Source organism: Micropterus salmoides, unplaced genomic scaffold (assembly GCF_014851395.1).
Source record: "Micropterus salmoides isolate LMB-PRFRI ecotype aquatic unplaced genomic scaffold, ASM1485139v1 Ms_hic_scaffold_10, whole genome shotgun sequence".
NCBI lineage: Eukaryota > Metazoa > Chordata > Actinopteri > Centrarchiformes > Centrarchidae > Micropterus > Micropterus salmoides.
In genome coordinates, this window is record NW_024040041.1 from 16282546 (window position 1) to 16298773 (window position 16228).

Genomic DNA, 16228 nt, shown 5'->3' on the forward strand with positions numbered 1-16228 from the left:
TAGCATCGCAGGATGTAAGTCATACATTTATAAATCACAGGTTTTCACAGGTATTTGACTGTCTATAAAGCACAAAAATAAATAATTTGATAAATGTCCTCAATTCTAGTAATTTTGTTTTTATTATCAAATGAAAGGCGTACAAGTTCAATTAAAAACATTCATATTTTGTAATGAATTTCCTTTATTTTTGTTGGAATTTGACATTTTATAAATGTTATTAGCTTAAGTGTTCGAATGATCGTGTAATTTTTATCACTGCTAGGATGTAACGTTAGCCTACAGTACATCTTTTGTAAGAGTGTATCTCATAAATGCATTTCAACACCTAGTGTTTTAGTAAGGAATCCAATGTGCACCTTCACTATCTGACACTGTTGTGTTGTTCTGTATATGTAACATGCTGTTGGATAAAATTGACGTGTTATGTATTGTGGCTTTATGTGTTTTATTATTAGGTGCAATACTTTATTACGGCTTTGTGACAATTGTATTGGAACTGTGCTGATTCATACTGTAGGCCTACAATATTTCACCAGCATGGCTGTATCACTAAAGTGAACTTTTAACTTCAATAAGTTAAAAAAAAAAATCTGAGGCAAGGGCCTTATTGGAATACTTTGTTTGCATCATATATGACATGTCAAGTGTACATTTAATTTCTTATGCATTTAATTTTAAGGTGCAACAATGTAAAATAAAGCACCTTATTTGTTAACATATAAATCCAGTGGGTTCAAAACAGTTCTTGTAGCTTTATAGTTTTTAAATCCATCTATAGGTTATAGAGGCATTTCTGATTTACAGATGTACACATTCACAAGCTCTTCTGGGATTTAATAACTTCAGCAGGATTGGGATTAGGTCCAAAAAAACTCAATTCATCAAAAGGCCACTTTTTGGAGCTGGCTAGCTCCAAAAGGGAGTCAATCTCCACAATCCCCCATGTTAAAATGCCCAACTTTACAGCAGAAATGAACATGTTTACAACCTGGTACAACACATTTTTTGGTCTATGGTATAATTGGTCAATAATATTAAGGCTTAAAGTTATGCATAGTTAAGGACATGCCCTCTCAGGTGGCTAGCAGCTAGGTAATTCAGCAACCAGGCTTTATTCAGCCCACCTTAGTTCCACCTCTGGCATGGCAGCAGCCGTGGCTGACAGGAGGCACCCACAATGAGGCTTTCACCTTTTCTGAAATCTATGGGTGACATCACAAACACTACATCCATGTTTTACATGACAAATGCATTAGTGGAAGCCAGGGTAGAGAGAGGGCTGACTGTCATTTGCAATTGGAGACAAATCCAATCATTTGAGTCTGGTCTCCAGGCTTCTGCAGAGAGAAGCCTGTCCAGAGGATCAATATCTAAAATCACATTTCAACTTTTCCCCCCCTGCACAACACACAACTGAGATTAATGTCCATGAGGCAACGTGGAGACTTCATCAAACTTCCAGTACTTCCAAAGCTGTGGGCATGAAGTGCTTTTCGTAACCTGAAGGAAATGGTTCTTCCTCTGATGAGCTCCAACAATCTCCCGTGTCCTCCTCCTCCTCCTGCTGCTGCTTGTCCCTCTCCTCATCAGAGTCAATCATTTTGCTGTACTCCTCTCTCCCAAATCTGTGGTCTGTCCTATGACACTCTGCTATGACAGCATCCTCCCCCTGATCATCTTGGCAGTCAAACTGTGTGCACCCATCGCCGACCACTAGCCTAGTTAATCCCTCAGGGTCTGAGGTTTTCTCCAGGGAGGACTTGAAAGCCCTGGGCTGGATTTCCACAATCTCTAACAGAGAGATCTTGGGATGTGGCTCATAGACAGGAATGCAGATCCAAGCCAAGGGGTCATTAATCTACAGAGAGATCACACAGAGACAGTTTTTTTTTTTTTTGCATTTTGGTAATATAAAGTAACAAACTATGACTTGACCACATTAGTGAGCATGCACTTGTAGACAGGATAAGCAGTTAACAGTGGAATAGCAAAATACTGGCATTACTAAGGATAAACAATCTGTGTAAACCCTGTTCCAAGATTAGACCACGGCTCACAGAAGACAAAAGTGGTCCTATCGTTTCGGTCAGTCTCTCACCTGGTGCTTCATCTGTCTGAAAATATGGCTATTGCGAGGATCTGGCACTTTCTCATTGAAACACGGATGCACCAGTGGACACACTTTGTTTTCTCCTCGACAAACACTGGAAGACACACAAGAGTGAAAAAAAATCCCACAACAAACCCCACACAATCACATAAACTCTCCACAATCTTTAAGGTTACTTTTTAAAAAAAAAAACATTTACATTCATGTATTCTTAGCTTCAATGTTCACGGTCACATTTTATGAGACAAGATTGGTGAGAATTTTAATTTAATATCTTTTTTGATGCTTACTCAATGCAAACAGTTTCAGCATCCTCATCCTGAATAATTTTTTTTTACTCACTGTTATTAAAGATTAGTTGAGAATGGATAACACCAAATTATGTGCTAGTCAAAGTATTTACCAACAAAAGGAAAACAATACCAATGTACCATGTCTATATCTTAAGGGTGGTGATAGCGCAGTGGATAAGAAACATGCCTTTGGTGTGAGAGACCCAGATTCAATCCCCCACTGTGACACATCTACCAATGTGTCCCTGCGCAAGACACTTAACCCCTAGCTGCTCCAGAGGCAGTAAAAGCGTCAGCTAAATGAATAAATGCAAATGTCTATAGATCCGACACAGATAGGAGAATATACCTTCATAAATATAACATGAGTAAAAGAGGATTTTCTCACCTGTATAAAAAACAGCATATTAAAACCAGAATAATTATTCCAAGCAGGGTTAGTATTAAGTTGTCTAAAAAAGAGAGAGAAAGAGAAATCAGATAAGAGAGATTAACTAATTGAGCCTGGAATGATTATTCCATCTATTATGTTGTAATAAATATCAAATTACACCTCTGAAAACCTCTGTCATACAGCTGATCCTAAGCTCCTCACATGCAACAAAAAAAGCTGTTAAGATGTGATGCAATACCAAAATCTTCACGGTGCTTGGTTTTGAAGCTTGTGGTGGCATTTGCTCCAGGCCCGGCGACAGTTACAGCTCTTATCCACACCTCATACTCTTGTCCCGGACTGAGTCGCGGAAGCTCAAACGTCCTATTTTCATGCTGAGGGGATGCACTCACATTGTACACTAGGAGAGGCAAGTAGTTTGGAATGAGTAATCAGAGAATAGCTGACAGAGACAAAAAAGCTAACTATAGTATTAATTTATTTAGCTAATTACTACCTTGTTTTACACATACATTTTGATTTTGTAGCGAAATATGAAAGGTAATTGAACTAAGAGTATACAGTCATGCTAGCAGCTCGGTGAAGCTGTACTTGGGCACAGTGATGCTTTGAGCTAAATATTGTCAACATGCTAACATGCTCACAATGACAAAACTCACATGCTGATGTGAAGCAGGTATAATGTTTAGCATTTTCATCACTTTAGTTTAGCATGTTAGCATGCTAACATTTGCTAACCAGCACTAAATACAAGTGCAGCTGAGGCTGATGGTAATGTCATTGGTTTTGCAGGTATTTAGTCATTAACCAAAGAACTGGACAATTTCAAAATCTGACCTGATGATGGTGTTAGATAAAAAAATTTTTTTAAGTTTTTACTTAAGTTAATACAACTTATCCTAAAGGGGGCATGAATGTGTGTACCACATTCCATGGCTATCCATACCATAGTTGAGACATTTTACTTAAGGCCACATATGTGAAGCTTAAAAGTGACGCTAAAATCTTTAACAAATTTACAGCCAAAACATTAAAGGGTTGTTGAGATAGAGATTGTTGGTGATGCTCTAGTGAAAAGTTCAGGGCATCGCCATCTGATAGTCATCCATAGAGCCTTGCCGCTAACGTGGCTAAAAATGATCTACTGACAAATATATCTGATCTATTTTTATAACACAATCTTTGCAAAATTCCCTTGGGTCTCCTACGTTTCCTTTCCTAATTACTGCAACTGTATTATATGTTGTTGTTGATATGTACCATTTTGTCTGTCTACTCCTATTTGGTAGTACAGGATCACCCCATTCTGCTTTAAGAGGGGAACAGGCTCCCACTGTAGGGTCACACTAGTGGCAGCAATGGAATACACTTTAAAAGACGGCACTCCGGATGGGGCTGAAAAGTGATTGAGAAAGGGAAAAGAGGATAAGTTTGTCTTCCATTTGATATGAGGAGAGATGAGAGGTCAAAATTACCTAAAAGAAGTAAAGAACAATACATAAATACTTACTTCCTTGAAGAGAATATCCAATAGCAGATGAAAGGTGACGGCATTTACTGCTGTTAGACACTGTGAACAGTGACACTTGGTAGGGTATGTACTTTTTAAAGTGACCTGTAGGTGGAGACACACATCAGTGTAAGACAGCCATTTTGAAAACAGTCAAGTAAAACACATCTCTAACAAGTCCTTGTGCTTTTTAAGAATTCGCTCTTCAAGATGAAAATGTAATCAGTGATTAGTCAGTTAGTTAGTGAAGGTTCCTTTAAATGAAGGTTCTCTAACACTTTCTGGGGTTGCTCATTCAGATGTTTGAAATACGTAGGCCGCTGTCTAAGTAATCTTCAGGGGTTCGAACCAACAACCTTCTTCCTGTGAGGCGACAGTGCTAACCACTGCTGCCCCTCTTTTCCAATTCCCTCTGGTATTAATATGAAAGTATCCATATCAAACAGACCTTTAAATATCCCTGTTGTTTGGCTTTTGTTCACTTTAATCCAATCAAATCCTTGGCCCGGAGGATACCCTGCTTGTTTGTATTGTACCACATATTCCTTCAGGTTGTCAGAGAGCTGAGAGGGCAGATCCCAGGACACAGTGAGGTACTCTTCATCCATCTTGAGGTGAAGATCTTGCTCATTTTTCTCTATATCTTTGCAAGTGAGAAACATTTTGTTAGTTCTGCTGAGCCACAGGAAACAGAGAAATATAAAAGAAGGATTAGAGAATTTAATCAGACATGTATACCTCAACTATAACTATTAACTTATAGATTTTTCATACTTTTATGGCAGCCTGGGCAATTGATACCTTGTATTGGAGTAGCGAGGTAAGAAGGCACTGTGGTACCATGGGCGTTGTAGGCTGATAGACTGACTGATGATACATCCTTTAGAGAGGAAGTAAACTGGCATTGCATTTCATCACACACCAACTGGCCCCTTGGCTCAGTTGCGGACACATTCACCAACATGGCAGTGCCGTTTTTGTAAGACAGAATGACTTCATATCCCAGAATGAAATAGCAAGCCTGAGATACAGAAAGATTCTGGATGTGAAGAAGAAAAGGAGAGGATAGTGAGGGATGAGTTTTCATTACGTGGGACTCTGGTTCATTATTTTGATCAGAGAATAATTATTGTGGGTAATTTGTTTACCTACCTTCCAGATCAGAACACAGTCGAAGCTTGCAGGGAATGTCCCACAGTCCTGCCATATATCCAGCCCCACAGGGGCTGAACAAGAGAGGGAAAAAGACAACAAGAAGGAGAGAAAACAAGAGAGATTATGGCAAAATCAGAACCCAGTGCCTGTTTGTGGAACTCGGTTTTAGCAGAGAAAATGGTTATTTTGTTGAGTGGGGGAGAAAACACTGTTGGGGTAAATTAGATTAGACTAAGAGTATTAGAGTAAGTGTATTTTGTTTCATCTTTGCAGAATTACTGTCACCATACTGCACCTACTGAAACTAAGATTATATAGTGAAGAATGTAATTGTGGTCATGTGTTGACTTAAAGGAATTGTTCAACATTTGGGGAATTACAGTTATTTGCTGTCTTGCTAAGATATAAATGAGAAGATCGATGTTCTCATGTTTGTATGGTAAAGGCTAAGCTGTTTAGCTTAGCTTAGCACAAAAACTGTAAACAAGGGGAAACCACTCTATCCTAAGGATAATAAAATACGGCCATCAGCACCTCTGCTTTTTTAATTGTCTGCAAAAAAGCAAATGAGCACATTTTCCAAACTGTCAATCTATTCCTTTGCTTTACAACTCAACAGTTAAAAACAGTAAAACAAACAGAAGGAAAAATAAACATTTATCGGCCTTTTGCAAATTCAAAACACAAATAAGGACTCACCCGTGTCTGTGCTTCGTATTCTGAGGATTGCACTCCAGTCACTTGTCAAGCCTGTGCCACAGGCACAACTAACTTGAAATTCATAAACGGTGCAGGGCTGCGGACTATCAAATGTATAGCTGCTCCAGATTCCGACCTCCTCCTGCATAGAAAGAAAAAAAACAAGCTTGGGAATGCATTCAGTTGACAAAGCTTTAGTCAATCAACAATATACAGTTATCTTGCAACATTATCTTTGAGTTTTGAGAGGAAGAAAAGTGGAAGACAAAACTAAACCAAATGCACCTCAAACCAGACTTGATCTGCCTCAGTCCGATACTGGACTCTGCAGGGTCCCACAGAAAGGTGCAGCTGATCACAGGGGTGACTCCACTCAATCTCTAATGTATCCTGATGGCTCAAGTGGATTTTAGGAGGGGGCGGCTTCACTAGAAACAGGGACGGAAACACACAGTTTAAAGTGAAATATAATAATTATATAATAATTTTAAGATAAATTACAAGTCAGTTATTTTGATTGGCATAAAGTAGCCTACTTCTACTATTAGTGTTATTGTTGGTGGCGGCTGTATTCATGAACGAGAATGTGCCGGACTGACTCACTGATATCTGCTGGATTGAACACAGCTTCCTCAGATTTGGCAGAGCCGTGCTGGTTCTTCGCCTGGACCCAAACACGAAGCTCTCCATGGTTGGAAAAGAGTTCACGATGGATTAAACCATTCATACTGGTCCCACTGATCCCATGTCCCTCCCTGGAGGACAAGACAAGACGAGTAAAAGTAATTCAAAAGGCATCTCCCAGGGTTAGCAGATAATTATCTTCATTGTCAGATGACTAACACAAGGAATATTTTTGGTTGTGTTTACTCTGTATTTGCTGGCTCCCAGTGCAGACTGTAGTTAGTTGGGATCTGAGGGTCTGGCCTCGTCTCCCAAGAACAGTTGATATCTACCGAATCGGTTTTCTCATCAAATGGGATATAGCACTTAGGGCGAGAGGGAGGAACAGGAGGACCTGGAGAAACAAAGGGAATAAGGGATACAACCAAAGTGATTATCTGCACAAAAATCTGTAACAAAAAAAATTTCAGGCTGTGTTAGTTTTAGGTAGGTGCCCCAAATCAACTGGCAGTGTAGTATAACCAAGACATCTGAAGATATGTCTAATGTACTCTCTGAAAACAATAGGCTATGCAGATCCATTAGATCATTTAGTGGGAAAACGAGAATGCCTTGGCCAACCAGTCAAGTTGCAGTTTACATCATGTCTGTCAAGACTCATATATGTATTGAATACTTGGAAATAAATGAATAAAAAGGTATGAAGTGTTTTTTTTGACAAAGTTATCACTATATTGTTATGATTCCAGTGGATATACATTGTTAACTGATTAATGAAGGACTATCATAGATGTATTAGCTAGGCAGGTACACGTACTCGATTACTATGTAAAGATAGATTGTTATAGAGTATAGCTACACAAAATGTGGTACTTTTGTTTTCTCTTGGCAGTTTTAGATGTGTAGCCGCTCTATGAGCTGTAGGTGAAACTCACTTAGTCACAATTAGCAAGGCTATCTGAAGAAATTCCCTTAAAGTGTTTCATGTATACAAATGTCAAGATGTCATAGTGAAGTTGACCTTTTCCCTTTTGGATATAAAATATCATCACTTCGTCATTTTATCCTATTATATATTTGGGTGAAATGTGGTCATAATTAGCAAATTAATTCTTACGTTATGATCAAAAATGTGTTGTGAGGTCTGTGCCCTTTGACCACCAGATTCTAATAAGTTCATTCTTGAGTCCAAGTGAATGTTTGTGACAAATCTGAAGAAATCACGTTTGTGAGAATGGGACGTAGCACAGCCCGAAAACACAATGCCTTTTACAGCCACGGCTATCGCCACGCTATCAAGTAAATAAAGCAGTGAAGTTAGTGGCAGTGGCACATATTTAATCCAAACCGCCACCACCATGAGTCATAACAAGCAAAGGTACTGATCCAATGAGGCAAACCTCCAGGATATTATGAGTCACAAAAACTACCTTCTACCAAAGATTTATACAAAACAAACAGATACTAGTGGATACAACTACCCTTTGCTGCTAGAAATTCTAAAATCAAGAAAAAATGAGAGTTAAGATTGAAAAGGGAACCAGAAAGCGAATCATACAAACCTGACTATAGGCACAGTATATAAGAGTCTCATTCACTTATGGTATTATCCGCCCACACCCGCAAGCTCACCCCCCGTATTTGTTTCTATTTATCACGAGTCACCTTTGCTCACTTCTCGTAAGTCTATCCACTTTTAGCGGTGATCAACTTGATGCCTGCACACAGCACATTGCAGGGAAGCACACTGTTAGTAACGTTAACAGGAAATGAGGTTGGGTGTTAAGAGTGTATCTTTTCCACTTCCTCTTGAATACAGACACTAATGCAAAATCCTGTGGGGTCAGTCTACAAACTATCGGCATGTGAACTTCTTATTTTAGCACAAAGTGTCCTTAAGTGTTCATTAAGCTTAATGTTAAGCTTGATGTTACAACTTCAGCGGAAGCAGAACATGTGCTGCACATAAAACACCCAGCTCTTATTACAGTTAGTTTTGAAAACATATACTGTGTATTTTGTCGAGGGTAATTTTATAGTGGTGGATGAAGTATTTATGTATTTTACTTAAATAGTGACACTTAAGCTTACATAAACTTTATATTGCATTAAACTGTGAGCACCATGTGAATGTTGTAGCTGGATGAAATTCTACCTTAGTAGGGAAAGTAGCCTATCTATTTTGTTCTTTAACAATAAATCACTTCTTACAAGCTGATTGTGTATTTTGTTTTGCTTTTTAACCAGCAAGGTAAGCAGTGATATTTAGCTGTTGAATAAATGTAGAGGAGCCAAGAAATGCAATACTCACCTCCAATGCAGTGGAGTAAAACCATACAATTACAACAACAGAAACAACAACAATATAGGAACCTAAAAAAAGAAGAATTTAACTTTTACAGTATTTGAGTAACATGTCTTTCATAAGCCTAACTTACCTGCTAGAGAAAAATAATTCGACAGGTTGACCAGCAAGATGGACAGAAGCCATCTGGTCCTAAATGTGGCCATTACATTTGGACCCAGGCCTCTAGTGCCTGTGGAGAACACACACACACACACACACTGTATCGACCATTAAAAGCTACAGTTTGTAACTGCTACATTCCTCTAAACCACGCACTTTGACGGTGTTTTTGTGCAATAAATGGAAGTTAGGCTATTTGTGAGCAATATGAATCACCAACATGTGGAGTCGTTAATACGTTACACACAAAGCCTAACTGTACACGCACAGCATTTTGGCATAAATAACGTACACACCGACAGCCTATGTGCCAGACACATTTTCCTGTAGATGCACACTCAAAAGTAAATAACTCAATAAATAAGTGGTTTAAAGTAATACATGACAGCACTGCGAGAACAGTAGAGAGTAGCCATATCCGGACCTCGTAACTTTTACAGTTTCTGAATATTTTCCTGTCTCATATTATGGCAAGCTGTTCTGTCCTACAATATTCTCTAACTATCAATAGCGATGATCCATACATTATTTACCTCATGACGAGACACACTGTGATTCTGTCGTGCATTCTGCAGTGATGCAAAACACGGTTTAAAAAGTTTGTTGTGAAATGACTATTGCCCGCTTCAGTTTACCGGGATGCCCCGCCCAATTTCGGAATTACCAATGACGTAAGCGAACACACGCACGTACAGTGATCACGTGCGCACTGTCAATATTTTTCACAACTCTTGTGCTTTCTGCACTCTTGGCTGCTGAACGTCCACGTGTTCGGGACACAGTCACTGGATGGAGAAAAGTAGGCTATTTGATTTATGACTCCTGTAGCTGATAGTGGCTGTGTCATGTCATATTGAGGAAGAGCCAACAAGGAAATTCTACTCCTTTCACCCCTGGTCTCCAACTTTTTGTTGGAGGGTGTGACTTTAATGAAGTCAAAATCCCAAGCAAAACTATTAGAAATGTATTAATAACATCTCATATTCTACATCTTATAGAAACTCAATTTCACAAATATATTCAAAAAGAACTATTTTTTAAGCACTAGGCACTAAATATATAAATTTCTCATAACTCCCAAAGCAAAATGAATCTATTTTAAATCCACTGTATCCATCCAGTGAACTAAAACTACTGATCATGTTGGGTCAGATGTGCGACCAGGCTGGGCCAGTTAATCCTGTTCCCCACCTTTACCAGCTTTATAAACTTTGTCAAAAAATACTCTATTAATTTCCCACAATAGTCGATAAATTTGAAATGAAAAACTTCTCTGGAGACGGTCAAGAGTTGGTGCAAAAGAGTTTATTCCAATACAGGACAGATAAACCCATACAACATCCCAGCAGGCCAGAGGATGAAGTCAATCCTAAGGTCTGCAGACAGCCTTATATATCCCCCTCTGGGCTGGTTTGCCCGCTCCTTTCCTCATGATGAACTTCTTTTCCTCTGCAGTTCTGCTGTTTACATGTGTTATTTTACCAATTATCGCTGTTCTCCAGCTGTCATTTATCACTGTATTGTTGACTTTCTACATCTTTTTACTACTGGATAAGAAGTTCACCATTTACATCTCAACTTCAGTCTCACCGTATTTTTTAAAGGTTACGCATGTTTAATTTGACACACAATTATATTTTTTAAACAATTAATATGAGAATAACATAAGTAAAGTTGCATTTTGCATTAATGCTTGGTTCCTTACAGCAATCTTGATGTCATGTTGGCTGTTTTCTGCTTTCTGCTTATCATCTCTTTATCATGAAAATGCACATCCACTATCTGTCATAAAAATGCACATCCACTATCTGTCGTGAAAATGCTAAGCAAAAATTCCTTCAGCAAGTTCACTCAAGGTTCACACTGGCTATAATAACTAGAGGTTGGAAGTTGACAATCAACCCCTCAATCAGTAATTAAGCACATAGTCTTAATATCAGCAGATTAACACATCAGCAGTTTCCTCATGCAATCGTAACAGCAGAACAAAGCATGCACTGTCACAGCGATGGCAGATTTTGCACACCTGCAGCCTCTCCTATAGCCATAATGTACAGTAGATGACAGTTGGACAAGGCGAAACACCTGCAGGCTCTTCCTGCAGTCATTCCTCCCACTCAAGGATCTAACGTAAGCTTGTTTCTGTGTTCATGACCACAGTTCACTACTTATAAGTAAAAAACAAGGCACATCTAGGTAAAAAGAAAATGATTAAGAATGATTAATGATTAATACTAATTAATGATAAAATGATTAAAAATGACGATTTAAGAATGATTACTTATTGATACTGATACTGACTGAAGATAATAAAAATGATTAAGACTGATTGAAATGACTAAGAATGATTATTAATACTGATTAAGGATAATCACTGATGACTGTTTCTTGACTGAGGTCTGTTTTTTGTCTGCAATGCTCCCCCTCTCTGTGTCTTAGGCATGCCCTCTGCTGATCATGCTATTTTAACCATAACCTGACTTTGTGGAATAAACTGGTGTCTTTTGTTCTGTGTGCTATAGACAGGACATTCTTACTATATTGATGTCTGTTTTGTAACACAATTTTCACTAATTCTGCTTCTACATTTTCCTTTGCTGGGGTTTTTTATGATGCCTTGCTGTGCTCACTCTGCTCCCATAGCACACGTGCCTGCTTACACACACACACACACACACACGTGCTACTGCCTCCGGGCAGTTAGACACAGAGAGGAGCACACACACTCAGTGCTATAGAGTTTTAACACTGTGATCTTAACCTTACACTATAAAATAACACTTTAAATGATGACAATGTAGACCACCCTAGTAACTCTGCCCCAGTAATTAATGTGTTACGGAATGGCAATGCCTTTACATAGATTTTCTCTCCAGGATATACTTATTCAATAAATATGACTTCCGAGGGTTAAAATCAGCCCAATTTTTCTCTGATTCTCTCCTCAATTTTAACAGTGGCATCACAAAATCAACTTTGTAGTTCCTCAAAACCTTGAACCTAAAAAGTATGGTCAATTCATTATTGTCACATTTCATTCAAGTGTGGAACAGGAAAACACAAGGGAGTGGACCCAAACACAGATCTGAGGTGCAAGAAAGGATCTGGTGCTCACAGGTAGATGGCCAGAGACCGGACAGAGGAAGTGCCTGAGACCTTAACAGGCAGCCTGGGGGCAGGACATAATTGTTATAAATATCTTAAATAAAGGTTTTTCTTCCATTACTTTTACTCTCCTGTTTTGTCTTGTTTTTATTTTTTAATTGTATATATACAGTATATACATTTATTTTTGTGTTTCCCTATGTAGCTTTTATGTTTAATGTAAAGCACTTTGAATTGCCTTGTTGTTGAAATGTGCTAAATATATTAACTTGCCTACTCGCCTACTGAAAATGACACTGTCTCAAAGTATGTTGTTATGGAAGTATGGGTATCAAATGTGATAGACAGTATGACAGGATAGGCATATTTTAGTTGAAGTGGAACTATTTTTAAGACTTGGCAAATGAGGAAGTTTTCAACATGTACCTAAAAAGGCAATGATATGGTTCTCTTAGTCTTTCACACATTTAGAGCAAACACATGCAATTATTACACAACAATTATAATTTACAAACAAGATTAGACAAATGATTAACAAAGCATTTTATTCTGTTGAATTCTCAGGCACACAAGAAAAGAGTTTATTACAATGTGTATGATAGTAGTTGGGAAGCACAAAACAACTTTCCAAGAATGAATAAGTAAGGCTGTTCATTACATAGCCCAGAATACATTTTTAACAGAAACATATACAAACATTTTGAACACATGGCAGCCCTTTTCCTACTTCATATATACTAAAAAATAAAACAAGAAAAATATAATGACAAAATTAATTTTGTGGCAGTTTAACTGAAAGGCACTGGCTATAAAATGACCTATAAGACTCACAGAAAATGGAAAACAGGGTTTTTGTATGTATACAGTGTGTGTGTGTGTGTGTGTATACAGTGTGTGTGTGTGTGTGTGTGTGTGTGTGTGTGTATTCACTCAGATGGCAAAGGTCAACTCTTAGCAAAGGGAGCTGATCTCACTCTTGCTGCAGCCCCACTTGCAGCAGGCGTTGGAAAGGCCCACCACCACATCCCGGCCCTTGCGGTCAGCCTTGCGAAGGGCTTCCAGGATCTCCTCTGTGATGAAAGAACGGGCCGGCCTGCTGAACACTCCCTCCGGGTTGTCTCTGGGTGTGAAGCTTGGCTCTATGTTTCTTTGGAGGAAACTCTCCACAACGGAGTTGTGAATCAAGCCCTCTGAGGACTCCTCCTGGCGGGAGCTGAATAGGTCCTCGGAAACATCTGCGGCAGTAAAATGGGCAAATGAAGCATTAGAGAATACTTGTTCTTTTCTCTTACACCCAGAGATAAAATAATAGTCTGCCCTTGTCCATTATCTGTATTGTCATAAAAACAATTGCTGAAGATGGCATGAAGAAATTAGTGTCAGACGTCTTGGGGAACATGCAAAAATATACCTGGTTTACAGACATAAAAATAAGTTATTTCAGGGTTAAAACAAACATTACTAATAAATCTAATGACATTGTAAATGAGAATTATAGCTCTAGCATTCCTGCATTTATTTTCCATACTGTAAAACTGACAAGGCTAACTATACTAAACAACATTCAGTATATATATGTAATTAGTTGTATTCTCCGTCAATCTGCACAATTTTCTTATCATTCGTCCATGCTTTTCTGCACAATTGACTATCCCATCATGACAAATGAGCAGAAAAAGTGCTACAACATGGTCATACAGTCAATTCAGAGATCCACAGGAATTATCGGATCAAATATTTGAGTGGGTCATACAATGACTGGGTGTGTTTTAGTCAGTAGATGGAATAATATACATGTTCACCAGAAGAAACACTAAAAGTGATTATAGATAAGACACATTACAAGGTCAGTAATGGTGAAAATGTGGCGCCTTCAGCCTCTCACCTGCACTCCTGACTGACCGTCTCCATCGTGAGCCTCCACATGTGAAGATGACTGCCCGGATAAACTCACGGCCACATAGCTTCACCCCATATGTTGGGTTGTCCATGGGCTGAACCCCAGCAACCAGCAGACACACAGCCAGTACCACAGCTTTCCACATAGTACTGAAGGAAAAACAAGTAAAATAGAGATAGTTTAAAAGACAGAATATTCTCTTTGAGCAGCACTTAGCTTTCCGTCTCCTAGTTTGCAAGAGCTATGACTTTCTAGGTGACCCAGGCGTGGTTTATAAAGAGCTTTGGAGCCGTGCATGGGAGGCATGCACACGGCGTCTGCAGGCCTTCTCACAGAGAAAACCAGATTCGAAAGAGAGATACAGTCAGAGACCTTTATGGAGACAAAAAGCGGACTAAAGGTGGCATAAATCACGAATACGTCAGAGGCCTCGATGATCGAATTGTGTTTCAGCATTAGAAGCACTTTTGCCAACTTTAATATCCGTCAATATTATGACTTCATCAGATCCCACTCACATTTAATACGTTAAACAATCCATAATCATGGGTCATGTAGTGAGGGTTAACGTGAGGAGCATACTGACATTAATAATGTCAACCATGAAATGTATGAGACTAGGCTATCTGACATAATAAAACTTCATAGCATACTGGCCAATTACAACTCTGTCTCCATTTTTATGTTTCCCATGGCCATGGCAATTTCCTTCACTAACTGTGGCACTATAAATGGCTAAATCATGGTCTCTTGTCCCTAACTGAGATTGTTGAGGATGCATGGATATTCTATGGGTGAAATTAATTACTCAAAGCAAAATAAATAAATAAATCAGACAATATATTTTAATTACAAAATGAATCTTCAAGTTGGCAGCTGACACCAATGAATACACCATAGGGACACTCAAGACATAGAGCAACATCTTAAGTCATTCCTTTCAAAAATAAAAATGCTAAGAACATGATGAATGGACATTGCCTGAACACATGAAATTAACCTTTCAGGCCTTGTTACGCATGTTGCCATGAATTCCCCTTATTGGATTTTACACTCACTGACACCACTATAAGGATATATTTAGGCCATTGTGATCAGTTTTGCCATTTTTAATCCACATAAGACCCTATATAACTATTGTATGTATAATTTTCCCTTTCTCTTGAAAATCCCTTATACTGTCATCTGTTTGCCAGAAGGTGAACTGGTAGGACTGAGGCAGGACCAGTGACATTTTCAAAGTCAGATAACATAGAAGTCAGACAAAAATAAAACACACTTTTATCTGTGTATCCACATAGTCAAAGGTCGCTGGTTTGGGAAATTACAATAGAGATACTGAATTTGTAATTAATGTGATGATAAGCAAACAAAATGGCATTTTAGGAGGGTGTCCACCTTGGCATTCATTAACACAGTGTCACAGAAGTGACACATGGTCACAGGAGCAATATGAAAATGTCCCATGCTTTATTATAAATGTGTGGTGTATAAACCATGAACAGGCTATAATAATTTGGTGCTACATACTGTATACTTTTAGAGATCATTTTGAAATAATTAACAAATTACTTTGTTTTTCACTACACAGAAGCTGTTGTTATTCTAATGTTCTGTTTTATGACGGCTGCATTATTATAAAATAAAATATAACAAGTGATTTAGGCTTAGATGATTGCCAACTGGTTATCCATGGCAAGAGTACCTGTTCACTGGGCTGTTCCCACTTTATATAGCACAGAAATACATGTGTAAACAGATGTATTTGATTTATCCATTACCATTATATAAAAGAGTTGACAGGCGAGAGTCAGTAATGAGCCTCTTTACTACTATTCCTTTACTTTTACTGGTACTGGAGCTACCTTGATGAAGTGAGATAAAGCGAGTGTCTACAGTGTAAAGGAAGACTACTTAGTTAAACTGTCACTAGAATCAAATCACTATTTGTTACCATAAAGTAGTTTA

At 38.4% G+C, this 16228-nt stretch overlaps 2 protein-coding genes across 2 annotated transcripts; both read right to left on the minus strand.

The window, feature by feature from the left end:
* Positions 1–605: 605 nt before the first annotated feature.
* On the minus strand, positions 606–9903 carry il12rb2l (interleukin 12 receptor, beta 2a, like). Its single transcript, XM_038698864.1, has 15 exons — positions 9789–9903; positions 9227–9325; positions 7035–7182; positions 6768–6919; positions 6450–6592; positions 6165–6306; positions 5463–5536; positions 5112–5349; positions 4759–4953; positions 4311–4415; positions 4061–4195; positions 3039–3200; positions 2795–2858; positions 2102–2207; positions 606–1861 (listed from the first exon to the last, which is right to left on the minus strand). The coding sequence occupies exons 2-15, from the start codon at positions 9297–9299 to the stop codon at positions 1454–1456; spliced, it is 2145 nt and encodes a 714-aa protein (XP_038554792.1). The 5' UTR covers positions 9300–9325; positions 9789–9903; the 3' UTR covers positions 606–1453.
* A 3004-nt stretch (positions 9904–12907) lies between these two features.
* rln3a (relaxin 3a) lies at positions 12908–14551 on the minus strand. The gene is made up of 2 exons (XM_038737471.1): positions 14246–14551; positions 12908–13595 (listed from the first exon to the last, which is right to left on the minus strand). The coding sequence occupies exons 1-2, from the start codon at positions 14403–14405 to the stop codon at positions 13312–13314; spliced, it is 444 nt and encodes a 147-aa protein (XP_038593399.1). The 5' UTR covers positions 14406–14551; the 3' UTR covers positions 12908–13311.
* Positions 14552–16228: the final 1677 nt, after the last annotated feature.